We start from the raw sequence: 27,327 nt of genomic DNA on the forward strand, positions 1-27,327 counted from the left end.
CTCTGTTCACTTTATGTTTGCCATGACAGCTATCAGACCTAGATTTGGTTCATCTGAGGTGATGTTACAGATCCAGATGCAGCCATTTATCATTTTTACATGCTTACTGCTGCTGACTGTTGCACAACCCACAGAGCAGAGGTTCTTAGTCTTTTTATGTCCAAGTGAAAAATGTAGTTACTTTGTTCAAAACATTGGCACTGTTCACATGTGGAGTCAAAGACCCATAGGTTAAAAAAAAAAAACAGGCCCTGGAGGAACTGGAGGTTTGGAAAATCCTGCAGTACTAATGCAGGATGTGGAGACTTCTACTGTGACTGTGACTACATGTCATGCAAGGCCAGGTTGTAGAGGTTAGTGGTTACAGATACAGCCGTATTGATCAGGATTGCCTGTTGCTTTGTTACTATATTTATTCTTCCTTTTGAGTGCAAGTAGTATTCACTTTTGAATATCCTGTGGTATTATTCTCCTCAAATCTTTACCTCTATCTTAAGAAATAAGTAATAACTGTACAATATTATTTTGAATGGAAATACACAATCAGTCATGCAGCTATTCATTTTGTCCCAAAGCCAGTGAGTGGTTGAGAATACGAGTATGGACGTATTTGTTGCCAGGACTCTCTTTACTCATGCTGTGAAATCACAAGGTATATGCCACAACCAGCTTGTCTCCTCAGGTTAACTGTGGTGCTCAGAGGTACAGTACAGTAACTTAAATCATCAGTCTGTTTAGTATGAAGAGCAAGCGGTCAAAACAGGAAAGATTTCTTGAAGACCTGTAAGGTGGTTGTTTATATTTTTTAACAGAAAAATAAGCAGGACTGCACCTTTTAAATCATATGCCTTGTTAGGGGACAGTGTCCTTTTCGTAATTCTACATGGGAGTTTGAAAGGGGCAGATGACAAGTTCATTCTTTGGGTTTTTTCCTTTGAGGGAGCAAATAAAACTTGCACTGTCTCACCATGTGTTCTGTTGTTCATGTAATAATCACATGGAGTTGCTTTATTTCATTTAAAAATGTCTGCTATTTTCTGGTAATAATTTACACATGTTGCAGGCTATTTTCACACCACCGGGACAGTAATGTGTCACACATTTGGGCTGCCTGTTGAGGCACGGCAAGAGGGTCAAGTTGAAGCCTTGGGACACATACATCAGTTTTAACTTCCTCTTTCTGACTGCGGTGTAGTCAACGTGAAAAGTGCCTTAGATGTACTCAGACACTGTGAGTAATCCGACATAGCCTTGGTGCAAGCAGATAAAACGGTGGTGCATGAGGCGTGACTAAGCTTCTAGCATTCATGCATACTGTGGGCCGAAGATGTCACAATGTGTGTGTGTGTGTGTGCGTGTGTGTGTGTGTGTGTGTGTGTGTGTACGTCTCACCAAAGATATGCATATGTGTCACGCCAACTGCCACCCCTCTTTTGCATAGTTCCTTACCTGTTATTTTATTTCCTGGCCATAAAAAGCCAAAAAAATGTTTACTTTCACTTGTCTGCACAAATTTATATCAATATCAAGCAGTATTTCTTACTAGCACTCATGCAATTTTTGTATTGAATTACCTTTTCATATATTTTTGCATGTTTGTGGATATTTGTAATAAAATTGTACATAATTTGTCACCAGAATTTTGTATTTCACTGATTTTTTTCATAAACACCTGAAAAGGTCAGCCTTACACATTATACACAACACTGGAATTTTTATTCCAATGTTATGGTTCTAAAGGTTTCAAGCCAATTTTCCGGCAAGGGGTGTGAAATGGTTTGAATTATTAACTTATTTCAAAGCCAGAAGAAGCATTACTTAATGACCCAGCGCTCTTCAACAAAGTCAATACTCAAATGCCACTGCTGTATGATCTGCAATGCTAAAATCCCTTTCAGTGTAAACATAGACATTGAAAAGCAGAAGACGGTGTCGAAGCCGGGTTGTGGTCTGGGCCGCTCAGTCTCCCACTGCAGTAAACAGTTTCCATCGCCACTCTCTCTCTGCAGATTGCATTGATACACTGACTTTTTTGTGGGTCTCTCTATTTGCATGATGATTCATCAGAGGTGGCTAGTCTCTGCCTGTGAACCTGTGCATGTGGTTGTGGCATGCAGGGGCTGAGCAACTTTGGAGATATTTGATACATTGGGCTTTATGTTAACCTTAGGTTTAGTAAACAATTGGTCAACCATAACATTAACAAACCACACTGGATGACGTAGGTTAGATAGTTTGACATGGGTTCCATGCATCAACAACAATTAGTCAACTGTAGCACTAACAAGTCATGACGTTATGACGTTAGCATGATAGTTTGGCTGGTTTGGGCCACACCCGTAAGCAAACCCACTGAGTAAACTGATAGTTAATGGAGGGCCGCCTTGAATTAAATTTGTGGGGAAAAACAATCACAACAGTCAGACAACAATTGATCAACAGTCTCAGCATCAGCATCCCATATGATGTGCAGTCCAATAGCTGAACAGCCTTGATCATGTGCCAAGGCAGATTCTATAGCAGCAGGTTGGCAGTTTAGTTAAGGTGGCTAAGGTGGCAGCGGAAGGTTTGCCAGCTCGATTCCTGATAGCAACAGCACCCAGTCCTGCTGAAATGCCCTTGAGCAAAGGGTGCCTGACTATGATGAATGAGCACTGCATGTGTTGTCTGTTCTTGGTAAAAAGCTGGGTCTATTTATGTGAAAAATAAAGGGCTGTTAAAGATATATTCCACTGGTGGCAGGGTGGCCTAGTGGTTACAGAGACTGTCTTTCAACCAGAGGGACGAGGTCTAAACGCCTGTGTCAGCAAGTCTCTTGCTGAAGTGTCTTTGAGCAAGACACCTACCAGCTCCATGGGTGCTTTTCTATCACTGACCCCACAGGCTGACTGGAGGGGGGCAAGTGAAGAGAATATTTCCCTATGGGGATCAATAAAGTAGCACTGTACACTCTTCTCTTCTCTTCTCTTCTCTTCTATGCGCATTCACTTGCTCCAAGGACATGCACTGAATACAAGTTAACATCAGTTAAATACTGTGATATAACACAAAGGGCAGTTGCTTGCAATATGTCATCATGGCCGTATCTGCTGACCAAGCAAATTATAGTAGCTTTGGATGGGTATGTATTCATTTAGTGAAGCCCCCTGTGAGCATAAACAGTTCCTATAGTACAGTGGTCCATTGAAGTTTAGACTATGAAAATTATATATATATATATATATATATATATATTTTTTTTTTTTTTTTTTTTTTTTTTGAGAGGGACTTGGATTAATTTCAGTAATTTATTGCCATCTCAACATGGTTGATTGGGATTTGTTTTGGCAAGCTCACAACAGACAGAGAGGGACAAAGGAATAGTTCAAATGAACCACAAGACATAAAAAAACAAAACAAAACACTTAATACACATAAAACACAAGGTAAGACATAAGACAGAAACAAATAAAATACCATAAAATGAAATAAAATACCACAAAAAAACATACCATAAACTGAAACATATGTACCATAGGGATAAAAACAGTATTAAAACAACCACTATACATGTCATATTGCACACTCACTTAACAATTAAAAACAGACATTTTACAAATTTACCATTTTGTCAAAATGTAACGCTTACTATACTCAAAAAATATCTTGCATAAACCTTCCGCAGCGCTGCAGCCCTTTTGTCTTCATTTGTAATAATGATCATGCCATTATAATGTTTGTCACATAGAAACATAATATATTTTTCAGTCACATTTTGTGTTTTCGTCAAGTTATTACTAATATATTTAACATGTATCATCATTGGTAATAATCACATATTCATAAAAAAATACAAAAACCAGTTAATTTACATCCTGTCACTGAAGAAACAAGAAAGAAAGAAAGAAATGAAAGAAAGAAAGAAAGAAAGAAAGAAAGAAAGAAAGAAAGAAAGAAAGAAAGAAAGAAAGAAAGAAAGAGAAAGCAAGCAAGCGTGACAAAGGGCTGATGTTGAACGATGAGGTAATGGTGTATTACTTCAGTTGCCAGCAGGCTGCTGATTAGGAGAAAGGGGCGTTTGATTGTGTGTCTCATGGCCTGATTGTAATATTAGGGACTGATTAACACCAAGCGAAATAAAACACATCACAGAGAGCTCTGTCCTCAAGACTTTTATGCTGTTGGGTTTTTATTGACACATAAATCTCCTCAATTTCAGAAGTTGGAGAGAGAACAAAACATAATAGTACATAATTACAGTAACGTACAAAATAGCAATAGTTTCTGAAATATTGAATTGTTTAATGGTTTCAGCGTGTTACATTGCAAGTAAGACACCAGATTTACCCTAAAACATTTTCTTTGCTTAATATAGTCAATAGAAACATTCAATCTAACATGTGAGGCTGGCAAAAGACAAGAAAGAATGCTTTCGAGGTTTGAAAATGATCTGAGAAATTGTACTACTGTGTTGGGGATAAATGTATACATTTACTCTGATACTAGTCAATGTATAAATGACTACTTATACATACATTTCAATCAAATAAACAAGTGTGGTTGTCTATTTAGGCAGAAAATATTACTGTGGCAATCAAATATAAGGGTGACCCTGGAAATGCACAGAAACAAACAATGAAATTCAAAGTCTTTCACTGATCAAACATTCAATTGATCTACATCAATCAGCTCTTCTTTCCTAATACAATATTTTAGTCCTCCCCCCTCCCCACACTCTCAAATAACATGAACCAATATGAACATAAAAAATAATAAATACATCAAATAAAACTTCACAAATCTATGAGCACTTAATTTTTTTTCCTGTGCTTCTTTCTTGCTCTTTTTTGTCTTTTGCCAAACCCACAGTCAATATAAAATTACCAAAGCCACAGAGAGTGAGAGAGGTTTTGGGGAAAATCCACATTTTTTAAACATATGCATTTCCAGTTCCTCTTTTGTTCTGTTATTAAAAGCAGCATTTGCACCAATCACAGGGGATGTCTCCGCCCGCTGAGTCTCCGAGGCCCACATACCTCCACACTTCTACTATCTCTCACGCAACCCCATCGCTCAATACAAACAACCCACCAAATACACCCTGACTCTACTGTGCCAAATATCACATACGAAACGCCCATATCAGTTAGTTCACTTTTTTTTTTACTGCAGGAAAGTTAGCAATCAGGTTCATGTAATATTCTTATGATACATAGTTCATCATTTTAAAGCAACTTTATCAGTCTGAGTTTGGCTATTATTGTATGTCACACATCTGTTTAGGTTACACACTGTATGCAAAGTGCTACTGGTTGACAAAGACAGTATTTCACATATTTACAATGTAACAATATTTTTTAACTTAATCTGTGGAGTTTGCACTATTAAAAATAGAAGATAATTCCAATATTGTACAACAAGGGAAGCTCCAAAGGTCCACACACTATTCAGTACTATTTGGTACAAGGGAACATTGCCACCATGTTGGCAGACAGTCATCCCATCACCAAAATCATCCTCTTGTCTTTGGAGAGTTCTCAGGGGAACCTGTCTATCACTTCTCCCCAGTTTCAAATGAACCTGAATTCTCTATAACTAAATACTATGACTTCAGCAGAGATGGTGGCACATTTTCACACATAACCTGCTTCCTGTCGGTTTGCATAATTTATTTCCATGCGAACATCGCAGTTGGGATCTGTCTGTCCTCGCGTTGCATAAGTGCCCCCATTGCCCCTTTGTGCATTTGTTTCCCTGCTGCAAGAGGTGCTGGTGTGTTTCACAGTGAGACGGTTCAGCTAAGTTTTGTCTGAATGCTCCGTAGAACAATATCCTTCCTCGCATTCCTTGAAATAATGACTGATTTATACATAGCTGGGCTGGGTGAAGGAGATCCCCTACTTTATGACTTGCATTTGTCCTCTGATCAGTGAAAACATCAAGGAAAAGTGACAAGGAAGCATCCATTCCACCAGCAACAACAGCAGGACTGGTTTCTACCTCTACAGTCAAAGACACAAGTATTGAAGCACTAAGCTAAAATTGGCTTGCTTTACTGTTATTGTTTTAACATGGTTTTATATGAAGGCCAGATGTCATGATTAGCAGCTGTCTGTCCCGGTTCTTTTTACCCCATAATTAGCTTTTGATGTGAAATCCATTTTATACCATATGAGTCAACAGGCATAGAAGACAAATGCTAGCCGGTCGTTTCACTCTTCCAATACTTGTGCTTTTGTCTGACCCAGAGCAACTTTGAAACCCCTTGTCCGAAAGATCAGGAGGGGCCTCTCGTTCCGAAGATGTGGTCAAACTCACTGAGGATGAGCTCCACCGCCTGGTTCTGGTAAACCATATTCACGGCCATGTTCCCGTTGTCCCGCTCCGGACGCATCAGGGTTGGCCCGAACACGATGCCGATGTTCTGGGTGGTCATCCGGTTGGCGTCCGAATGTTCCAGCACTCTGCAGACAGGCAGGATGAGGGTGGAGGGGGGAGGTGGGGTACAAGGAGAGAGAGAGATGAAGAATGAGAGAGGAAGAGACAGACTTAACCATCTTCCCCAACCCCTGTATCTGAACACACAGCGTGAAATATTCCGCCACGACTAAATAACAATGAATAAAAAGAAAGAAAAAATCTATTGAAACAATGGTAGTGGCTTTACATGGTGGATTGTGAGTCTTTGCAGCTTATGAATTTTACTTTTTTTTAATCCATCTGACTTCATCTGCGTGATTGCAGTCAGACAGTTGACCACTAATTGTCCATATAGCTTCATGCTCGTGGTCAGTATATGACAACTTTATTATTCTTACGGACTCTCAGAACACCATGACAGCAACTAAGAGGGTCCCCAACGCACTGGGCAACATGAGGCAATGGTGTGTGTGTGCATGCATGTGTGTGTATGTGTGTGTGTGTTTGTGTGCATGCATGCCGGTGTATTTGCATTTGTGTGTCCGCATCCACCATGTACATTCACCATCGACATTCACCTACTTGTGTGTGTGTGTGTGTGCATGCCTGTGTAGTTGCACTGGTGAATCTAGATACGTGCGTATATGTGTATAAATACACCGCCTACATCCACCTATGTGTGTGTTTGTTGGTGTGTGTGTGTGTGTGTGTGTGTGATTGGGGGGGACTCAGGAATGGGTTAAAGCCACAGCATGAGGCATTCTTCTAAAAATGCCATTCCCACCAAGCCACAGAAGCAGCCAGCAATTGCTCAAAACTTCCACATTAAAAAGAGAGGAGGAAAAAAAGAGAGAGAGGAGAGGGAAGAAAAAAGGAGCGAGGGAGAGGGAGAGCGAGAGAGAGGTTCCAGTGGTGGCGGCGGTGGTGTTGGTATGCCTTCCAGCAGACGAACCACAGCGCTCCCATGGGACTGTCGAGGCGAGGAGGAGGAGGAGGAGAGGAAGGGAGGGAGGAGGGAGGGAGAGGGAGGAGGGAGGGTGAGACCAAAAAGAGGAGAAAGAGGAGAAAGGGATGGGAGGAGGAGAAGGAGGGGGGGGGCCCGAAGAGGACAGAGCAGAGGAAGGGGCGAAGGAAGAGAAGAGAAGGAAGAGGAGGAAGATAAGGAGAGGAAGTAAGGGAATGAGGACAGGGAGCGAGCAGAGGAGGCGGCGACACGGTGATGGAGGAGGGAGATAATAAATGAGAAACAGAATGAGGGGGGAAAGGAATGACAGCAGAGAGAGAAAATGAGAGAAAGACACAGAGTTGACAAATTCATGGGGCCCACCACACCCTGGCACAAACATCGGCCTCAGAACACGAACACTCACCCCTGGAGTGGAAGGGAAAACCATAGGCGGTAAAAAACACACACTTTATGTACTGTAAAAGGAACTGGCTCACAGAACATTATAAGCCATTCATCTTCCTCTAACCTTTTCATCTTCATAAGACCCAAACTTAACAACAGTGTGATCCTGGTACGGCATTGGCATAGTGTGTGATTCATAGCCCCAAGTCTCACATCGGTTACAGAAAATAGCTGAGAACAAGGACACTGCCCCCTCTTGTGGTCAGATTTTAAAAAGTTAAGAGGAAGAGGAAGAACTCGTATTTTTCTTCTTACTGGGGCATCTGGTTCATTCCTTCTTGCCTAATTGTCTGAAGGGAATATTTTGCATTGTGAAATGGGTTCGTTTCACGGCATTGAGACCGGCACAGACAGACAGATAGAAACAAGTAGAGAGGAAGACAGATAAACACACACCAGCACAGCCAGCCAGTCAGTCGGCCAGACAGAAATAGATGTTATTATTCAGGCAAACTTTGAGCTGAATCTGTCCTCTCACCGTCTGAGATGGCGGCACATGAACTGCAGCGTGTCGTGGTTGGGAGGAGGCATGTTGAGCACCAGACACTTCAGACGGTCCACTTTGTCCATGTAGTCAGACATTTCTGGAACACAAGCAGAATAGACATGTTAGATCACAGATAATGATCAAATGATAATTGCATACCATCTCTTGTATTTCATGTACTTTATTAGCATGATGTACTTTATCAGGATCCACTTAGGATCCACTATCTGATCTGCATCCACCATCTGATATCTTGTGTACGTTATTAGCATCCACTATCTGATCTGATGCAGTAACATGCGATTATTAACCATCCTGGGTGGTGTGACCAATTTATGTGACGATTTTTAAGCCAGATCCCCATAAAGGAAGAGCTAATAAATGTCATCAGGCATCAAGCTGAATGTCAAATAATTATGGTCTGTGTTCATCAAACCTCCGCTGTTAAGGGATGGAAATTGTATTAACCCCCTGGACCCAAATTTATACTTCTCTGACTGGGCTAGTGCAAAACCTTCCAGCCAGAATTTGAATAGGCACTAATGGGCGCACAATGGCTACAATGCCTAAATTTGTAATTTTATTTGTACAGCAGTTTTTTAAAAACAAAGTTTACAAAGTACTTAACAATCAAGACAAATAAAATACACAAAATAAGACTACACAAGCAAAGAAGAGGACAGAGGCAAAAAAACACAGCTGTTAGAGTGGAGGTGGGATATGAACCATGGTTAGTGTAAATTGTGATGGGGTGTGTAAGATTCTAGTAACAAGCAAATGTAGTGGAACAATAGTAATAATAATACCTTTAATTGTGTAGCAAATTTCTAAGACAGAGTTTTGAAAGACTCACACCCAAGACAGAGAACACAGAAAACAACGTTACAGAAAAGGACAGATCAGACACATCAGTGTAACAGCTTTACTGAGCTAGTTGCCCCCCCCCCCCCCCAATTGAATGTGATGGGGTGTGTAAGATTCTAGTAACAAGCAAATGTAGTGGAACAATAGTAATAATAATACCTTTAATTGTGTAGCAAATTTCTAAGACAGAGTTTTGAAAGACTCACACCCAAGACAGAGAACACAGAAAACAACGTTACAGAAAAGGACAGATCAGACACATCAGTGTAACAGCTTTACTGAGCTAGTTGCCCCCCCCCCCCCATCCAGTGACCTCATCGACAACGTTTTCAGGTCCAAATGGGAAAAATAGCCTGTGAATGAACCTGGGATTGGGATTGTTTTGTTTAAGTTAGTTTAGCTTCATTTAGTTTAGTTTACTTGAATGAGATCACCGTTCTCTGGCTTTCTATGTGATCAGCGGCCTCCATCTCTTCTATAGAGAATACAGTGACGTTAGGCTGCTTGGCTTGCAGGTTAACATTTGCAACTGAAGCATTAGCAAACATATCTTATTGCATATTACCTACATACATAGAGGCATTATTTATGCAGAACTACTAATATAATTTATTATAAAATGCCAGATTCTGTGTTACTTTATGTATATGATCATCAAAATATTTAACTATATATGTATCACTACTTTATCACAGCACTCCATGCAAATGAATAAACGAAGAACCAAATTCTCCTGTCAAGTGGTGTCATCAAAATTCATTTGCATGTAAGAAGAGGATTATGGGAGTTGTGTGAAAAATCACAGCTAAAATGTGAAGATTTATATTTTCACAGTAAAACTTTTACTTCCTTTTATTAATTAGATACTGCTTGATAAAGAACAGACTTGATTAGCAGAAAACGATTTTCAGCACACCTTGACAAAGTGTGATAGTGCCCAGGTATAGTGAACTGTCTCACCCTGACTGACCTGATTTTGACTCTTGGAGACCATGGTAAAAACACATTTGAGATAAAAATAACAAATCTGAGCAGGTGAGATATTGGTAATTAAGTGTGCTTGTACAAATATCTCAACTCAAAGATAGAAGTGATCATAGATACTTTTTGAGAAGAGTTTAGAAATGTATATAAGCGGTGATGAGCTCACTGGAGAGGAGCTTGAATTTCCATCCCTGCCTCCATTATATGAATCTCTGAATGGGACTGAAGGTGTTCACTCACTGACTGTCTCCACGATGTCGGTGAAGAAGCCAAAGGGAACCAGCGGCTCAGGAAGCTCGCGGAAGAAAAGTTTCAAAGCTCCGGTGATGACGTGAATGTCCTCCCACTCACTCTGGTCCAAGTTCAGCTTCTCCTCTGAAAGACAGGGAGGAGGAGGAGGAGGAGAAGGAGGAGGAGGGGGGGAGCGGGGAGAAAATGAGACAGACGGGGACAGAGGAAGAGAAGGAACGACAAAGCAATATGAAAAAGAGAGACAAGGAGTTACAACTGAGGGAGAGAGAAGTGGAGTTACAGTAATAGCATCAGGGCCAAGGCGTAGCAGGAAGGCTTGTTTGCTGCAGGAGGGAGATAGAAATGGCCTGTGAAAGTAAGAGAAGAGACGGCAACACACATGTGCACACTTTGGAAAAGAAAGCACACAAACAAATTTGCTTATCCAGCCTTGACCAATGCTTCTCAAACTTTTTGTATTTACTGATGAAATTGTAGAATTTCATCAGTAAATACAGAAGGACAGAGAAAAGGGGGCGTTTACATAGATTTTTACCTAGAAGTCAAAAGGCTCAATGTCTATGATTCAAACAATAATGTGAACAATGTAATATATTATGATGAGAAGCATTAGTCAGTGGGATACTGTTGTGGGATTAGAGCAGTGGTTCTCAACGTGGGGTCCAGGGACCACCATGGGTCCTTGAGGAGGTTCCAGGGGGTCCCAATCAAATTGATGAATTGTTAAGCTTTACCATTATTCATTTACAAGTTAACACAATTAGAGAATGCAGAAGAATGACTGTTTTGATCAGAGTTTCACTGTTATCTCTCTACCTACAATACAGATAGTCATGGAATTCTGGACAAAATCATATCTGACAGTAAAAATATTCTCAGATTTGCGAGACATTAAATGGGGGTTTGTGGCCCTAATGTGGACTAAATTAGGGGTCCTTGATATGAAAAAGGTTGAGAATCACTGGATTAGAGCACTTCACAATACAAAAGCGACTGGTTCTCTGTCTCAGCCACTTGGTGGCAGCCATGGACCGTGCGAGAACTGCCTGTACAACCTGCTGTACATTATTACATCAGAAAACTTCAAGCAGAAATGCCTAAGGGACACACATACATTAAGCAAATGGTAGTACAATCGCCAAACTGCTCAGTGCACGTCAATAGCTCTGTGTGTCAGTCGGTGTGTTTGTGTTTGTGTGTGTGTGTGATGGTGTGTGTATACATGTATGAGTTTTGACTGACTGTGTTCACATTATGCAACACATATAAGCAGGCTGAATAACACGTGAAAGCGGTGAGCCCCCCCCTCCCCCCACCTCCCATCCCCCCGGCTCTTCCGTTATCCGTCTGAATCTACCTTGTACCAACTCTGCTGGGAACATGTAGCGGCCATCAGTAGTCACCGCTCGCTCTGCAAAAACCAACAGTTATTCAGTCGGCGACCCTTTGTCAGAAGGATACACTGTTTGTATTCGTGATAACGGATTTCTGTCACAGATTTCAATCAAGCCTGTATACAGTGTGTGTGTTGAGTGCGGAGTGTATGTTCACAAGTGCAATTGAATGTGCCCTTGACATTTTAATTATTATATAATCAGAATAATCAAAATCATTTCTGACGGCAGACTCATCTCGATTACAAGTGATCGAGCAAGAAGAAGAGATAAAAGGGGCTGATGTCTGATGAAGCTAATGCAAAATCAAGTTACGACTGATTCCCTTCCTTTACTGTTCCTCTCTCCCATCCCTTTTTTCCTCCCTCCCCATCAGTTTATTCCTCAATATTATATGGATAAAATGTATCAATATGAAACATGTATATTGTTTTTTTCCTCAATATTATATGGATAAAATGTATCAATATGAAACATGCATATTGTTTTTTTCCTCAATATTATATGGATAAAATGTATCAATATGAAACATGCATATTGTTTTTTTTCCTCCATATTATATGGATAAAATGCATCAATAAGAAACTTATACTGATATTACTCATACTGGTGCCTACTTCTACTTCTTTCTTTCACAGTCCATCACTCAATTCTACCCTCCTCATTCCTTTTTCCCTCGCTCCTCCCCTCCATCCTCACCGTGGTTAACCAGGAAGCGTAGTTTCTGAATCACAGCCAGGTTCCCAGACACTCTGTAGATGCCGTCCGTTTCCAACCCTGCAACACACCACACACAGGAAGCTTTATATCAGTGGTTCACAACTGGTGCGGTGGTGCAGACTGGTGAGCTGGGTATAGATTAACAAAGTCAATATCAAACAAAGCTGCCAAATTTTTAGAATTTGGCAGAAAAAATTCAACTTAATGAGCTTATGATAAAACTTCCTCTGAGTTAATGCAGTCTAAGCTGATCCTAGCAACTCATTATTTTGCTGGCCCATTAAGTGACATTTTCAGGCAATCAATAATTTAGTGCGCCTTGGAATTTTGTTTTGTTGCAGAAAGTAGCGTCCAACCCCGCAAGACATAAGACAAACATATAGACAATGTAATATACAATGCATGGAACACAATATAACAATAACAACACAATAACACAATATACATTATACCGCATTTCAATAACAAGCTGGAGAAACAAACTTGAAAAAATTCTCTTCTGCATAATCATATAATCCGCTATTAACATTTACGAACTTCCCTTTCACATTGGATAGTGTGTTGCTTAATGAAGCCCTCACAGTTTTGTTTGTTATGACATCAAGACTGAGTTTCTGCTTTGCTGGGTGGAAGTTGAAGAACAAGTTGTGCTTTTGTGACACATAAAGTATTAATGCCCTATCAGACCGCTTCAAGTTTAAAACATCTATGCTAGTATCACAGTCACAAGGGGCCACTGATTGACATTTAATGTCTCACTGTGCTGCTATACAAGATCCTGCCTTAGCTCAGCCACTTGGAAAAAAACTCTGCTGACTGGCTGACGCTTTAGTGTGTGGCAACATTTTGAAAAATAATACTGCCCAAAGAGATGTTTAGTTTAAATTGGTTGGTTATCTCCTTTACCAAACACTTGTCACTTTAGGGGGAAAGGTTTCTGCATTTGTCCTTCATCTTTCCATTGATTAATTAGTATGTATTAGAATTAACATTCTATAGCTATTAAAACAAACTTGCAACACAGTTAGCTGTGCAGTATTTAGCTGTAGAAACCTTTTCCTCCAATGTGACAATTTTCTGGTGAAGAAAGCAAGCAACTACATTTCAAAATGTCAAGGTAACCCTTTACCATTGCAGTGATTACATGTCTACTTCTTGCTGCTGAAAGAAATGTTATCAAATTGATTCTTCTTTGCCTTTTTCATCATCACTGAGTATGTTGCTTAGCTACTTTGTCCTAAAAGTTTCTCAGTCTGTCACAGCCTGCTTGCCATGTAAATGTCTAGATCTGTAACTCTATGGAAGAAAATTAAGTCTGGACACTGTTTACAGCAATGCTCCCAAGATATATTTAATTCATCAAAACAATGTTTTTAAGGGCCTTGCAGTCAAACACAATTTTTTTTTTTGGTGAATTAAATATTTATTTCCAGCATTGTTTCTAAGCAGCTCTATTTTCCCTCATTTGGATCTATCTCTGGCTGGCACCTGTCATGGCTGCTTCTCTGAATGTGTGTGTTCTAGTCTACTTCCTGCCTGGAAATCAGAAAGATTTTCAGCGCGTTTTTGTAGATGCTTTCTGTCACACGCCTGAACTCTGTTGTTACGTCGGTGCAGAACAGCTGTCAAGCAACTGCTGCTCCAAGCAGGATTGAGGCTATTTCCCCAAACTGACGTTGTGTCCGCTTAGTGGAAGTCTAGAAGTGCACTGCCTTTGGCTCTGTAACTGTACCTCTCTTCTCCACAGACTCAGTACACAGTCTAACGAAGCGGGGCACGGTGCTCCTCTCTCTCTCACACAGCATCTCCAGACTGCAGCCAAACACCTGATCTAAAGGGAGATGACAGACAGACACAGACACAAACACAAACACACGTTAATATCTGTTCTGAAGTGTTTCTCAGACAATTGTGGCTTCTACAAACACTTCCTGATGATGTTGTGATAACAACACATGATGTAAGAGCTACAAGCTTAAGTTTAAACTTTATCTAGGGATAAGTTTACTGTTCAGAATAGGAGAAAACCCCTACAGTCGATTTGGCTTGCCACGATCTGCTGTGTTCCCAGCAGAGAACTGAGCTCACCTTTGATGATGCAATGTCACTCATGCACTGTATATACTGTAGTGTGTGTCTTTTATCTGTGAGGCTTTACACTAGAGTGCGATACAATTATACTACTGTAGGATCATTTTGTTTTGATTTCTCTGCAAAACACTGTGTGAAAAGCACTTCATAAAAAATGTATTTGATACAGTAGCCAATGAGCTCACCACGGTTTATTTAACCATATAAAGTTAACAAAGCATGGGTTTTGATTTTAAACAATGGCCTTAGAGAGTAGTTGTACAGTCACACAGTCTTGTAATATTTAGCAGCAGAAGCTGGTTCAGTGGCTCTTTGACAGTAGAGGATTTTTCCAGATCTCACCCTTAGGAAATCTCGGTGGCTCAGTGGGCTAGAGAGCATCATAACTTCGTAACATCGTAATTAATTGGTTTTAATCCAAAACATGTCCTATGTCCAAATCAGGATGCACGGCCTTCTGTCTCTTTCCAGTGTATATTATTGAATAAAGCAGACATGCATTCAGATAGTCTAATAAATCAAATAAGAGATTTCACCTTTGATGAGACCCTTCTCCTGCAGGGCCTGGAGGGGAGGTCTCTTCAGGATCAGCTTCTTCAGCCGGCTCTTCACTCTCTTCCTCTCCGTGTTCTCCAGGTTGGACGCCGAGCGAGGGACTGTGGAGGGAGGAAAGGAGGAGGAAGAGGAAGTGGTGGAGGAGGAGGAGGCGGAGGTCAGTGCAGGTTGGTCGGCTAAAGGGGAGGAGAGGAGATGAGAGGGGATGGTGGTGAGGATGAAAAGCGGGAGGGCCGGGCGACGGCGGAGATGAGACAGGACTGACGGGGGGATTATTTGCCACGGAGGCCGCGTGAAGATATAAGTCGGCTGGATGGAGGACAGAATGGAAGACAGGATGGAGGGATGAAAGAAGCCTGGATGGGAGTTTTAAAAAAAACAAAAAGAACGATAATGAAGGCGTGAGTGGAGATGAGCAGATTGGAGTGGAGGCGCGGGGATGAGTTGGGACGGTTATGTGGGACGGTTGTGTGAAGGAAGGAAGGCAGGAGGGAGTGATGAGGGACGGAGGTTAGGTGGTGAGAACTTACGTGACGTTCTGCACCTGTCGTCCTCGTCTCCGCTGTGGTCCAGCATCTCCACACTGCCCGCTCTCCTCAGAGAGTACAGAAGGACATTGTCTAAAGGGTTTTCACGGTCCTGGAACGCAGGAAGATTACATTTAAAACTGCATTATGCACCACTGAAAGACAAATTTCCATTATTGCCTGCACTAATGGACAATAAAGTTTTCTTGAATCTTGAATCTTGAATCATTTAAATTCTGTTTCATGTTAAAAAGTAGATTTAAACTGGGTTTTCAATAGTCCTACAGCATAGTAGAAACACATTTACACAATGCCTTTTAACAAATTAGAACTGTTGCCTTGTCCAGGTGGTTTTCACTGTCCTGACACATAAGAAAAATAGTTTTAATTATGTTCCAGGTCTTAAAAAGAGGGAGCATGGGGGGTTGTTACATAAAAACAATATATAATAGTAAAGAGTCCATATGTACAACATTCTGCCTCCTTACTGCATATTCAAGATATATGAATTTGTTAAATAGCATTTTCTCAACATCCACTCTTTTTAAAAATCCTTGAGTACAGGTATATCATTATTTTGATCCTAGGAGAAACCATTTTAACCCCTAATGGGAATAGCAGTACATCAAAAGCTCTGTGTGTGTGTGTGTGTGTGTGTGTGTGTGTGTGTGTGTGTGTGTGTGTGTGTGTGTATGTGTGTATGTGTGTGTCAGTCTCACCAGCCTGTCAATGACATTCTGGATGGTTTTGTACCACTCTCTGATCAGAGAGTCCGTCTCCGACTGCAGAAGGAACTCGTTGCCTGTCACTGTCCTCAGCTGAAACACACACATTTTCAAATCACATTACTGTGTGTACATAGCACTGCAGGCTGTATTCTCATATTCTCACACTGCCATCTTTATACTGTAACACTGCTGTCGCACCACCGCTGTGCTAAGCCCCAGAGACGCTCCCCACAGCTCCCCGGTGAGGTTTTTAACTGTATTTTTTTTTTTTACTTTATTCAGACTTCTCTGCGTACACATTGTGTAAATATCATTTTCAGTAAAAGCTGAAATGTGCTGGGTTTCACTCATCCTGACATAGCTTGAGGTTAAATACAGTACAGCACTCTGTCACACTTACGGGCTGAGGTTGAGGTGAGCACTTTAAGTCACTGAATCAGCCACATATGGTGCTGGAAAATGGATTTTTACTATGCCTTATGGGTGATTTGTGTTAGTGAACATTAAAGGTACTGTTGCCACAAAGAACTGCAATGCCAACAGAGACATCATATTAAAATAAGGGAGACTGGTCATTGAAGGGTCATAGTAAGAAAGAAGACTTCCCTCTTTCACTTCCCCCCCCTTCTGCTGAGTGCGGTGACAGAAATAGCTTCCTATGTTCTTCCACCTCTCCTCTCCCTCACTCTTATACTCTTACTGTCTTCATTGTACACTTAATTAACAGCGACAATATTAAAATGTTGATGAAAAGGTCATTGAAGGCTGAGCATTTGAAAAAAAAAAAGTTTATGTACACATCTAGCGCACACTTCTTTCTCAACTTGCTTAAGAGTTTGAGGATTTGAAAAGGATTACATGAGATCTCGCGCTTCCCCTTTTCAGTTTGTTTTAACTGGGTTTTCTGTTATTCGACCTTCTTGTTTCTCACCTTGAAGACGTTCTTCTTGCTGGACAGCTCATTGGCCCAGTGGAGCTGTGCTCCTCTCAGGTCCACACTGCTCTCAGGACGACTGTTTCCTGGTTTCTGACCATCATAAACATGCACACACACAAACAAATTTCATTTCATGATATTTCTTTTGGTGAATGCTCAATTTGCTGCAACCACCCAGAATTTTTAGGTAATGCTTTACTTTCTGGGTCCGCAATTTCCAAATAATTTCCAAGAAAAGAACTGTTAATTTCTTAGGAAGTTTCCTGGTAAGAACCATGAAATTATGTAGTAGTTATATATAAAATTTGAAATTAACTAAAATGAATTAAGAATTCAACAAATAACTGCCTATCATTTTTCCAATAAACACAACAACACAAATGTGTGTAACGTAGTGGACAGGAATATCAAGCTATGCGGTCACAGTTTATGTGATCATCACAAGCTACTAGTCTTCATGCACTGGAGCAGAGTCAGCAGATTTGTGAATATTTGAAGTGTTATATTCTAAAATTAGATGTCCAACATTTGGAAAAAGTGACATCTCCTCTTACAAAATGATCAACAGCAAGCCTTGATTGAGGAAATGACAACATATTAACCAACTGAATAAGTTGTATTTTAAAGATACTAAATGATAAACTAATAATTCTTCCACCCAAATGGATATACTTTATAGTTCATTTGTGTTTTTGTGTTCAGCTGTTACTGAGACTAAAGTCTTTTATATATATATATGTAAAAAGGCTGTAGGTTGGGTTGTTTAATCTCTTACCCAGCTGGAAGGTGTCTGTGATTTAGGATCCTTGAAGAAAACCAGACTGTTCCCCACTAACACCACCCAGGATGGATTCCAGTTTTTCCTTCAAACCAACAAACACACTGTATCGTTACAATAAGTTCAGATGGAATTCAGCCCGGCAAATCATACTTCTACGATAATACGTCTTAATTTTCCCAAATATATTAGCTACATTCATAGAAAATTAAATGAAACACTACGAAAAAACATGATAAAAAACAGATGTGCTCTAATTCACCTTTTTGGCTTTAATGATACCAGCCTTTTGAAGTCTCACCTCAGTTTTCGGCCTCCCTCTGCAATCTTGGTCTTGTTCAAGAGACCGGCCTTCTCCAGCTCCTGGGAATGGGTGTCAAGAGTAAAATGGATTAACTGGGTCTGTGATGCTTAGAATTTAACCAAGACACCTTTCCATCAAACCTTCACATTTGGTTTTATTGTACATATTTAAGCCTTGTGGAGTGAATATTGACACCCTTTAAAAACATCTGCATTACTTTTATTAGCCAGGCTGAATGAAATACTGAATTAAAACGATGTAAAATTCATTCAAATTTGCCATATTCATATACATTTATACTGTCACACGAATGTTATCAGTCCCAAATCAGCAGGGATGGCTGGAATTATAAAGGTGTATAGGGAAAAGTTTAAATGTAACAGTAAAGTGGAGCAGAGGGCTTTCCTCTGTATAATGTACTGAATCCTGAGTGAACCCATTTAACTTGACTGTTGCATCATTCAAAAACTAGCAGGAGGGTGGCTGCTGTAAAATCTCCCACTGTGGTATGGCCCCTTTAAGATGTAGGAGAACAGAGTTAATAGTAAATGAAGACGTAAGCGATGAATACAGTAGGTATATCAATTTGAGAAAAATCGGAGATGAAGGTAATTTTTAATATCTGCAGGAGTACAAACTGATCTACATGGCCAACTCTTGTATATTTACAAAACTGGTTCTCAAACCTACTAACGCTTTGGCACACACAAATTGAAATGTCACAGAAACCCTCACATCATTAAGGAAGAGGAACTAGCAAAGAAAAGGTGCTGGTTCAAGACAAAACTGCATGACGCATGACTTATAAGGAAAAGAAGTGTAAATGTATCCTGACACAACTGGATTTTGGTAAAGATTATTGATATTTATCTACTGAGTGAAATCTTAAGGCGCCCTTGACCTGATCTTACTCCACGGCACAGTACTGGATCACCTATGAGTTACAGTGAAGTTACTGAAAGTCACAAGCAAAAGGCATTATTGTCTCACCGGTGTGCAGCCGTCGCTGTCTGGAGAGCTCTCAGGAGACGGAGGCTCCACTACGATGTTGGTCACATTATAGGAGTAGTCTCTGCACTGCCGGACCAGCTGGAAGATGGGAGGTGGACAAATGCTTTAGGAGGTGTTTGTTGTTTTGTTGTGAGTGCGTTTATGTGAACAGTATATGTCTCTCTGTATTTTAATTGCAACTGTTCATCTGCCATTTCCTCTTCTGTCTGTGTCCCTCTGTGTTTCTGTATGCTACGCACACAGTTCATGGTGTTTGTGGGTACGCGGACTGCTGGTGTGTACCTTGCCGTTCTCGGGCAGGATCATGGATTGGGAGTGGCTGAGCTGCTGCTTGCCATCATGCAGGAGGGTGGAGTTATGGCACTGGGCATCGGCCTCGCTGAATGCCGCCGTGTTCAGTGCGTCGGAGGAGACGGCGCGCTGCATGCTCTTCACAGGGGTTAAAGTTCAGGGTCAAATGTTTGGGGCAGCGGTCAAAGGTTGGGGTCGAGGGGTCAAAGGGAGAGCAAACAAAGAAGGGCAATGGCATGCACTGACTCCAGAACTGCTCTAGAACTGCACACTATAATAGGCTCCCATAGTGTTTTAATATCTATAGATGGCGAGAGCTGTTCTGCGTTTATTTACTTCTGTATAGAGACTATAACAGACATAGGCAGAACTTTTTTCATTTATATTATATTTACATTTCATACATTTAGCTGTTGCTCTTTCCTAGAGAGATTTACAATGAGGGCAACAGTAGAATAATCTTAAATTCCTAGATCACCAAAATTACAAGCAACCAACAGTAACGAGTACAACTGTCAGAGCCTTTCAAGTATTCAAAACGCATTCAATTACTATTTTTCCTAGGGCTACGCTATAACATATCATACTAGAAGTCACAGGTTGACTGTTGTGCAGGCCCACTGTTCATACAATACATAATGGGTATTATCTCAGAATTGTGCAATCTGATAATCTGAGGTAAAGCTATTGTCATTTCAGCGACCTGGGATGCCATTAGTACTGCGGCATTCCGGCATTAGAGAACAGATGGAGTCTTGTCCTCCAATAACATGTTCAACTTTAATCTAGTGCTTTCTGTAGGTAAAATAAAAATGCATTCAAGGACACAGAATAGACAAATAATTAGGCAACGGACAAATACTTAACAAGACAGCAATACATAATGGTGATAAAGCAGAAACCAGGCAGAGCTGTATGTTTCTATGAACAAGTTAGCAAGCAAAGAGGAAGCAAGAATCAAGAAGACACAAACCCTGTTCAACTAGTACAGTAGGCTACCTTTGGAGTTGCCCCATGCACTATGTGCTTACTTCCTAAATACAGTCAATACAGTCAATAGTCTAGGTACAACAAACTAAAATTGGTCTTTATTGCTTTTGTTATTGTTAATACATTGAGATGAAGACCAACAAAGACCCATAATCTAAATCATGTGCTATTTCAATTTTTCAATCCATATTGCACTATAGATGAGGACTTTCGCTCACTGTCTCATTCGTTTAGTCAGCGAATGTATTTTCATAATACACAGCAGGCAGTCTGCTGTTTGTGATTCTGCCTGTTTATTTAGACAGATGGATCGCAGAGAGGGTAAAATACCTAGAGGGATTATGGTTCACAAAGTGCCACAGCCAGGGAACTGAATCCTGGCTTGCGAGCCATTCCTACATGGGTTTGAAGGTCACCTAACACACTTGGGTCCATGGCAGCATTAGTATTTTAACAAGTTTGCACACAAGTCTGCTCTAGGTTCTCACAGCAGAAGCCATACAGTGGTAGCCATCGCAGAAGCCCCCTGCCATGCTACATCTATTCTACATTAGGTCTGAAGTTTTTTCCAAACAATTCCTCTTGGGGGAAGAGCAACAGTGCAGCGGCAGTACTACATACATTATGGCAGTACTACATACACACATTTTATGATGGCTTCATCAACCTGTATGAACTCAACAAATAATGACTGTAGCATATTGGCATTCTAATTATTTCACATATGTGTAAAAAAAATCCAATAATTGTTCATCACACTATATAAAGAAGCGTGACTGCTCACATGACACTGAGCTCTTGGCACAGTGCCAGATGGGGACAAACTGTTGTTTCCTCATGAAGTTGAAATTGTTTTGCTTCACTTCACAAAAAGAGCTAAGAGGCAGAGAGACAAGAGGGTCACAGACACACAGGTGCACGCATATGCATATGTGCATGTCCATGCAAAACATGCATGCTTGCAAACACGTACACACAAGAGCGTTTGCAACCAGATACAAATACACATATCCACACAACTTCAACTGTCTTTGCTGCAGTGTATTCAGCAGCAGCCATAATTAAGTACCTTTCCCAATCCTTGTAACCTAGTTTCAACAATCATACTAAATACCCCTCCTAATGTTTGCCATCTCCTCATGCAAGGAGGATTAGCATTAAGAGCCAAATCTGCTCCTTTGCTAAGAGGAGGCCTTTAAAGGGGCTTTATACCAAGTGCACCCACACCCCACTGTGATGCAACATGTTGCAGTAAGAACTGCTTGGGTAACAGCCTTTTTTTTTTTTACAGCATGAGTTGCTGTATTTCACCACCTTAATATGCATAAATGCTGATCTCTGAGAATCAAAATAGCATAGCTGGCATTACTTTAATATATTCTACAGTAATACAGTGCAGATGCAGTTTTTGCAAATCTAACTTCTGGAATTCATTGATTTTCAAGAGGAAATTCCTCTCCATCAAAACCCCCTTCAGCTCTTCAGTCCAAAAGTATGCGGTGGATGGGAGTGTCAAAACACTTATTACGAGGATTACCTTCACGAGCAGACAAACAAACAAAAATGAGGAAGAGACGGATGTCATTTGAAGGCATTTTTGTGCAGGCAGGTAGGCACACAATTAATGAGTGATAAAAAAGTGGGTAGAAGGAGATATGAAAGCATAGCATGAACCAGGATTTCAACCCATGCAGTGACAAGGACAAAGTGGCAGACTAAGTCACCAAAGGTCCAGGACGTCCCGTTTTGTAAACCAAATTTATCCCGCTGTGTACGGAGAATATGTAAAACAGATAATGGGTGTTTTCTTCTACTTTATTGTTAGAGGGTTGTTTTCATGAGGTGAAATTCAAGGTGAAATACATTAAATGCCCTCTGCCGATGAAAGAGTGCAGTAGGTAGAGAGAGTTTCACCTGTTTCATCTGCCAGCCACTGTCAGCTTTCCTCTGGTGGCTCCCAAAGAGGAAATCTGGTGACAGCTACACACACACACACACACAGACAGAGGGAGAGACAGAGAGAGACAGGCAGAGAGAGACAGACAGAGAGAGACAGACAGAGAGAGACACAGACAGATAGACACACAAAGACATTAGAGGAAATACGGATGAACAGTTAGTTTAAATATACACTTCCTCATTAAAAACTTAAATCTATTGTATTTACCTTTTGACCCACGGAAAGATCAAAACCTGTTTTACTACCAAGCTTTCTGTCTCTTTTTGTGAAAACTAGACTTTTTACTATTTGTGTAACAATAAATCCAAACAAGCTCCATAAGCACTGATGGGAGCAATTTGGGTGATGATGTTTGAAATCCAAATGTAAAAACAGGATGCAGACAAGTGTGTTCAGTTAAGATCAACCATGGAGCCCAAGGCAACACCCACAACATCTGAAACCCCTCTTCTGCCCCTCTACTGCACCTGTATCCTGCCAACTAAAAGAAAATATGCTGTTTTACTTGCCACCACAGCACAGAGCTACACACACGAAGGAATAGAGACACTCACATGCCCACACACAACTGAAGGCAGTTGGACAGTTTCCACTGAATGGTGAAGTTTCTCGCCGTTGCTCAGTAATAGTGAAACATAGATCGCATAGTACCGGTTTGACTCAGACATGCTGATGTGACTTCTAGCCAATGAACTGGGGCACACATCACACACACACATCCACACACAGTCATATCAACCCATTTTGCCATTTTGGCAGTACAAATGTATCTGACGATGACAAGCCAACATCAGAGTACCGCATTTGCTGACATTCAAAAGAAGCATATTCCTAACTGCTGACATCAAGATCTGTGTAATTCTCAGTAAAGGAAGAACAGAAATGAACTTACAGCAGTGGTGCTCATTATCACTGATCACCCAGTGATACAGTCCAGGACAACTCTGACACCGAGTGCTTGTTAATCTGTCGAGTGAAAGTCTACGGTTGGCTGTCTTTGCAAGTCACATCCCGTTAAGTCCGAACCCAAAATGTTTTCCATTCATCTCTCTCTCCCCTCTCTCAGTCTGTCTACTTCCCCATTCTAGAGGGAAGCTGGCTCTATCAGTATGTACAATCAGTCTCACATACAGCAGCTCAGCCAGGAAGCAACACGCTCAACCAAATAATCACACCTCAACTTCGCCCTAACATTACCAGTAACTGTTGTGAAACGGCTTTGGTGTATACTTCATGAAGGCATACATGAGCTCACTAGGGACAGCATGGAGTCAACATGGCAAGGGTTATGGTGTTTTTCATGCCAGGATCACTTTGATTAAAAATACAGGTCTACACTGTGTGCTAACTAGTAATATGGGTCATTTCAGTCCTAATAATCATATTGGTAACAGGTAATATGGGTCATACATTCATCTGGCAAATGGTATGTGCTGTATCTCTGTAAAGTTCCTGTGTGATAATAAAAGTCACTTACGCAATGAAATGTGACATATATGGGTCAACAGAATGCATGTCAAACCAACATGACGGTGGAATCATTTCTTTGATCATCATCTGGGTGTTATTTGATGAGCAAAATCTAATTTGAAAGACTGATGCAATATTGAGGCAACGCAATCTTGAGATGCAAAATGCTTATCTCTAACAATCTGAATTGTGCAGCTAGAATTGCTTTAATATACAGATTTATACAGTAGATACAGTAGGCAGGTCATTTCCAGTCACTGATAGCTGCTGTAGAAGTCGGCGAAACCTTTATCTGCAGAGTAATAGATGTGTACTTTCTCTCCCAGAGTGTACAAACACTGCATCAACAGTACATCAAGTTTACAAAAAGAAATAGGAAAAAAAAAGGAAATAGAGAAACTTTGACTGTGATGTCATCTGTACGCTTAGGGAGGAGTTTAGGGTGATGAGTGGTCTAACTGAGTGGGTTAAATTTAGCAATGTTTTGTAGTGTTTTGGGTTTAAAGGAGTAGTCTGTGCCTAAGTCTCCATCCATACGGCCATAATGGCTATGAGCTACTGCTCATCTGCATTAGATAAAGAGGCATTACCTTGTTATTCCCTTCTGGGATTAGCTCAAGAAAAAACGCATTTGAGAGGAAGGGGGGCTATTAATAAATAAATAAATAAAGCAGTGAGTGAGTCAGTCAGTATATGACAGGGAAACTAGAAAGATGTAATCCCCTTTTTAATTTGGCCCTGCTCAGCATTGCTCTGCGCTCTAATCTGGCACATAGTGCTGGTCTGGACACTCTGTGCACTCTGGCTGACGGCCACTAGATTCACACAGAGAGAGAGAGGGGCTCAGGGTGTGAGTGTGTGTGTGTGCGTATATGTGTGAATTTACGTATGTACTTGCATCTGTGGCTGTCTGTGTTTGTCTATGCAGGCGTGCCAAACCCCCCCCAGCCTCCAAAAAAACCCAACAAGAAAGTATATGCGGCACAGCTGCTTACGCTTAAAAAATATTACATAAGAATTATTATTTAATTCTCTGAATTATTTACATCATGGGGCAGAGCAATATGGTAAGACTAAAAGCTCCTTGACAGTTCTGAACAAGTGAAAGAAAAACCCTCTCCTAACACATTAATAAAACTATAACACCACATAATAAATCTATTTCTGACCTGGCATACAGTGTCAGGTATAAACATATTGTACTGTAGACCAGTACAAAACTTCTTCATGCCAACGGTGCCTGAATACCAAATATAGGCTATTGCACAATGACCCCCTTAATCTGAGTGTACTTGTAAGTAGTGCATATTGATAATAAAATAAATTAACAGCAAATATTAAACTATGTCTCTTTCTTTTCTGAACACCACAAGAATTACACTGCAAACTGCACTGCACAGTATTCCTCTGAGATGAGCAGGCTTGACTGGTGTTTGTGATGACAGGAGGCCAACCAACAAGATATAACACACCTGAGGAGTACAGCTCCACATTAATGTAAAAATCCACCCTCAGATACTCTTACACTGTGATATATCATCAATCTGTGACGTTCAATGCACTCCAAGAGTTATTTTGTGATGAGGTGTTGTAATTTACTTCTTGTTGTACCCGCTTTCCCACAACCTGCCTTGTCTACTTCTACTTCAGTCAGTGATTTCCTGCATTTCCCAGAATGTGACAACACCCCCCGAGAACGGGCGTGAATTTGTTGCACTCAGTGGTTGGTTACACGTGTAGGTGAGAGCAACAGCGATAGCAGAGCGAGAGTTTGTTTTTTTTACAATCGAGACAGGTGTCATCTGTATGCAAGCGTAAAAGGTGTCGTTCAAGTCCTGTGATTGCCAACATGATAGACGGCCAAACTACCGATAAAGTCAAAAGCTAGACGTTGTATTACACTAAATGACAGTATGTCAAGCAGAAGACTGAATTTTACCACCTCTGTAGAAGTACTATAAAAACCTACTGGAGCCAGTACCCTGTGCATAGTTCCGTTGCCAGCGCCAGACAGCGGTAGCGACAGGTGGCTGGTGTCCCTGGGTAACGTTTGGGGCTGGACCAGACTGACCTGGGACAGAAACAGCAAAACACAGATAGTGAAACAGGAAAGGTTTTAACAGTTAAGAATCAGTTCATCAGTATATTATTTTGTACCTTAACTTTTTAGATGAATTACCAGCTGTTATCATAAATTTAGCAACACTGCTAATAATATGCAACAAGCTGCCATATAGATTTAGTTAAGTCTTTCCATAACGCCAACTTCAAAAATAAGCTGTCCATCCATATCATTAGCATAGGGGAAGGACCAGTATAGTATTGGCCTACAGCACCCCAGCTCTCCAAGTGTTGAGTTCAGTGTGACCTATAGCCAAGGAAGAGCAGTATGGCAGGGTGAGAACATATAGAGTAATCACCACCCAAACCATGTATGAATCTCCCTAAGCGGACTGAGCTTCAGCTGCAAGCTGTGGAAAACCTTGTCCTTTGATCATTATGTCTGCAACCTTCTCTAAATTACCCTATTTCTAAGTAAAGGGAAAATATGCAAGGCAGGTTGCTCTCCTTTAAGTCTTATGAAGTGCTTTGGCTGGAAAGGTCTCTTTTATAGCATATAAATGAGCAGACTCTTTTATTCTACACTCTGACTCTTCTTCTACACTCTCCTTTGAAAAAAAAACTTTCATCCAGCCCCGTAAAATGCCCACCTTTTCAAATTCCGAGGCATTTGTGGTGGAGCAAAAATGTTTATTCAGGAGGAGTAACGATCAATAAATGAACACCTGCTGTGTTCATGTTCGGCACCTCACCTTGCTGGAGGCGTGTCCACGGGCTCGGCGAGGGGGTTTCCAGGACCTCTCCTTGGTGATGTTGTTGACATAGTAGTATCTCCCCGTCGCTGGGTCCGAGTACTGCTCCCACAGCTCCATGATCTGTAGAGGCTGCTGTCCTGTGGCAGGGCTGGGCGGCTCCAGCTGAGACTGTCGCTTCACCGACTGGATTTCAGTGTACAGGGGGGAGTCCTGCCAGGACAGCTGGGAGATGTAGGACTCTGTTGGGACCTTCATAGGTAAAGGAGGCAAAGGGAGAGGTGGACATGGAGGAAATAGGACCTGAATTATATGCACAATACATAGCAGAAACACAACAATATGACTCACTACTGTTTTT

The 27,327-nt window shown here is 41.0% G+C and overlaps 1 protein-coding gene across 4 annotated transcripts in view; it reads right to left on the reverse strand.

Moving 5' to 3' along the window:
- Positions 1-4,161: 4,161 nt before the first annotated feature.
- The window catches only part of arhgap9 (Rho GTPase activating protein 9), a 41,104-nt gene continuing 17,938 nt past the window's right edge, over positions 4,162-27,327 (reverse strand). The window contains exons 6-22 of one of the 4 annotated variants that reach the window (XM_071544538.1): positions 26,967-27,218; positions 26,135-26,224; positions 22,638-22,703; positions 19,725-19,871; positions 19,422-19,520; positions 18,429-18,490; positions 18,125-18,212; positions 17,344-17,439; positions 16,404-16,502; positions 15,688-15,796; positions 15,139-15,333; positions 14,244-14,342; positions 12,491-12,568; positions 11,755-11,808; positions 10,386-10,520; positions 8,289-8,394; positions 4,162-6,443 (exon numbers count right to left, since the gene is read on the reverse strand). In XM_071544538.1, the coding sequence (XP_071400639.1) occupies positions 6,257-6,443; positions 8,289-8,394; positions 10,386-10,520; positions 11,755-11,808; positions 12,491-12,568; positions 14,244-14,342; positions 15,139-15,333; positions 15,688-15,796; positions 16,404-16,502; positions 17,344-17,439; positions 18,125-18,212; positions 18,429-18,490; positions 19,422-19,520; positions 19,725-19,871; positions 22,638-22,703; positions 26,135-26,224; positions 26,967-27,218 (1,962 nt within the window). In that variant the 3' untranslated portion in view covers positions 4,162-6,256. Of the gene's footprint in view, positions 6,444-8,288; positions 8,395-10,385; positions 10,521-11,754; positions 11,809-12,490; positions 12,569-14,243; positions 14,343-15,138; positions 15,334-15,687; positions 15,797-16,403; positions 16,503-17,343; positions 17,440-18,124; positions 18,213-18,428; positions 18,491-19,421; positions 19,521-19,724; positions 19,872-22,637; positions 22,704-26,122; positions 26,225-26,966; positions 27,219-27,327 lie in introns of all 4 variants that reach the window. The other 3 variants (XM_071544537.1, XM_071544540.1, XM_071544539.1) reach the window with 3 other exon arrangements.

This window comes from Centroberyx affinis, unplaced genomic scaffold (genome assembly GCF_046629955.1).
Source record: "Centroberyx affinis isolate AG114_WGS23_722 - 3 ecotype Tasmania unplaced genomic scaffold, CSIRO-AGI_Caff_v1 ptg004599l_1, whole genome shotgun sequence".
Lineage (NCBI taxonomy): Eukaryota > Metazoa > Chordata > Actinopteri > Beryciformes > Berycidae > Centroberyx > Centroberyx affinis.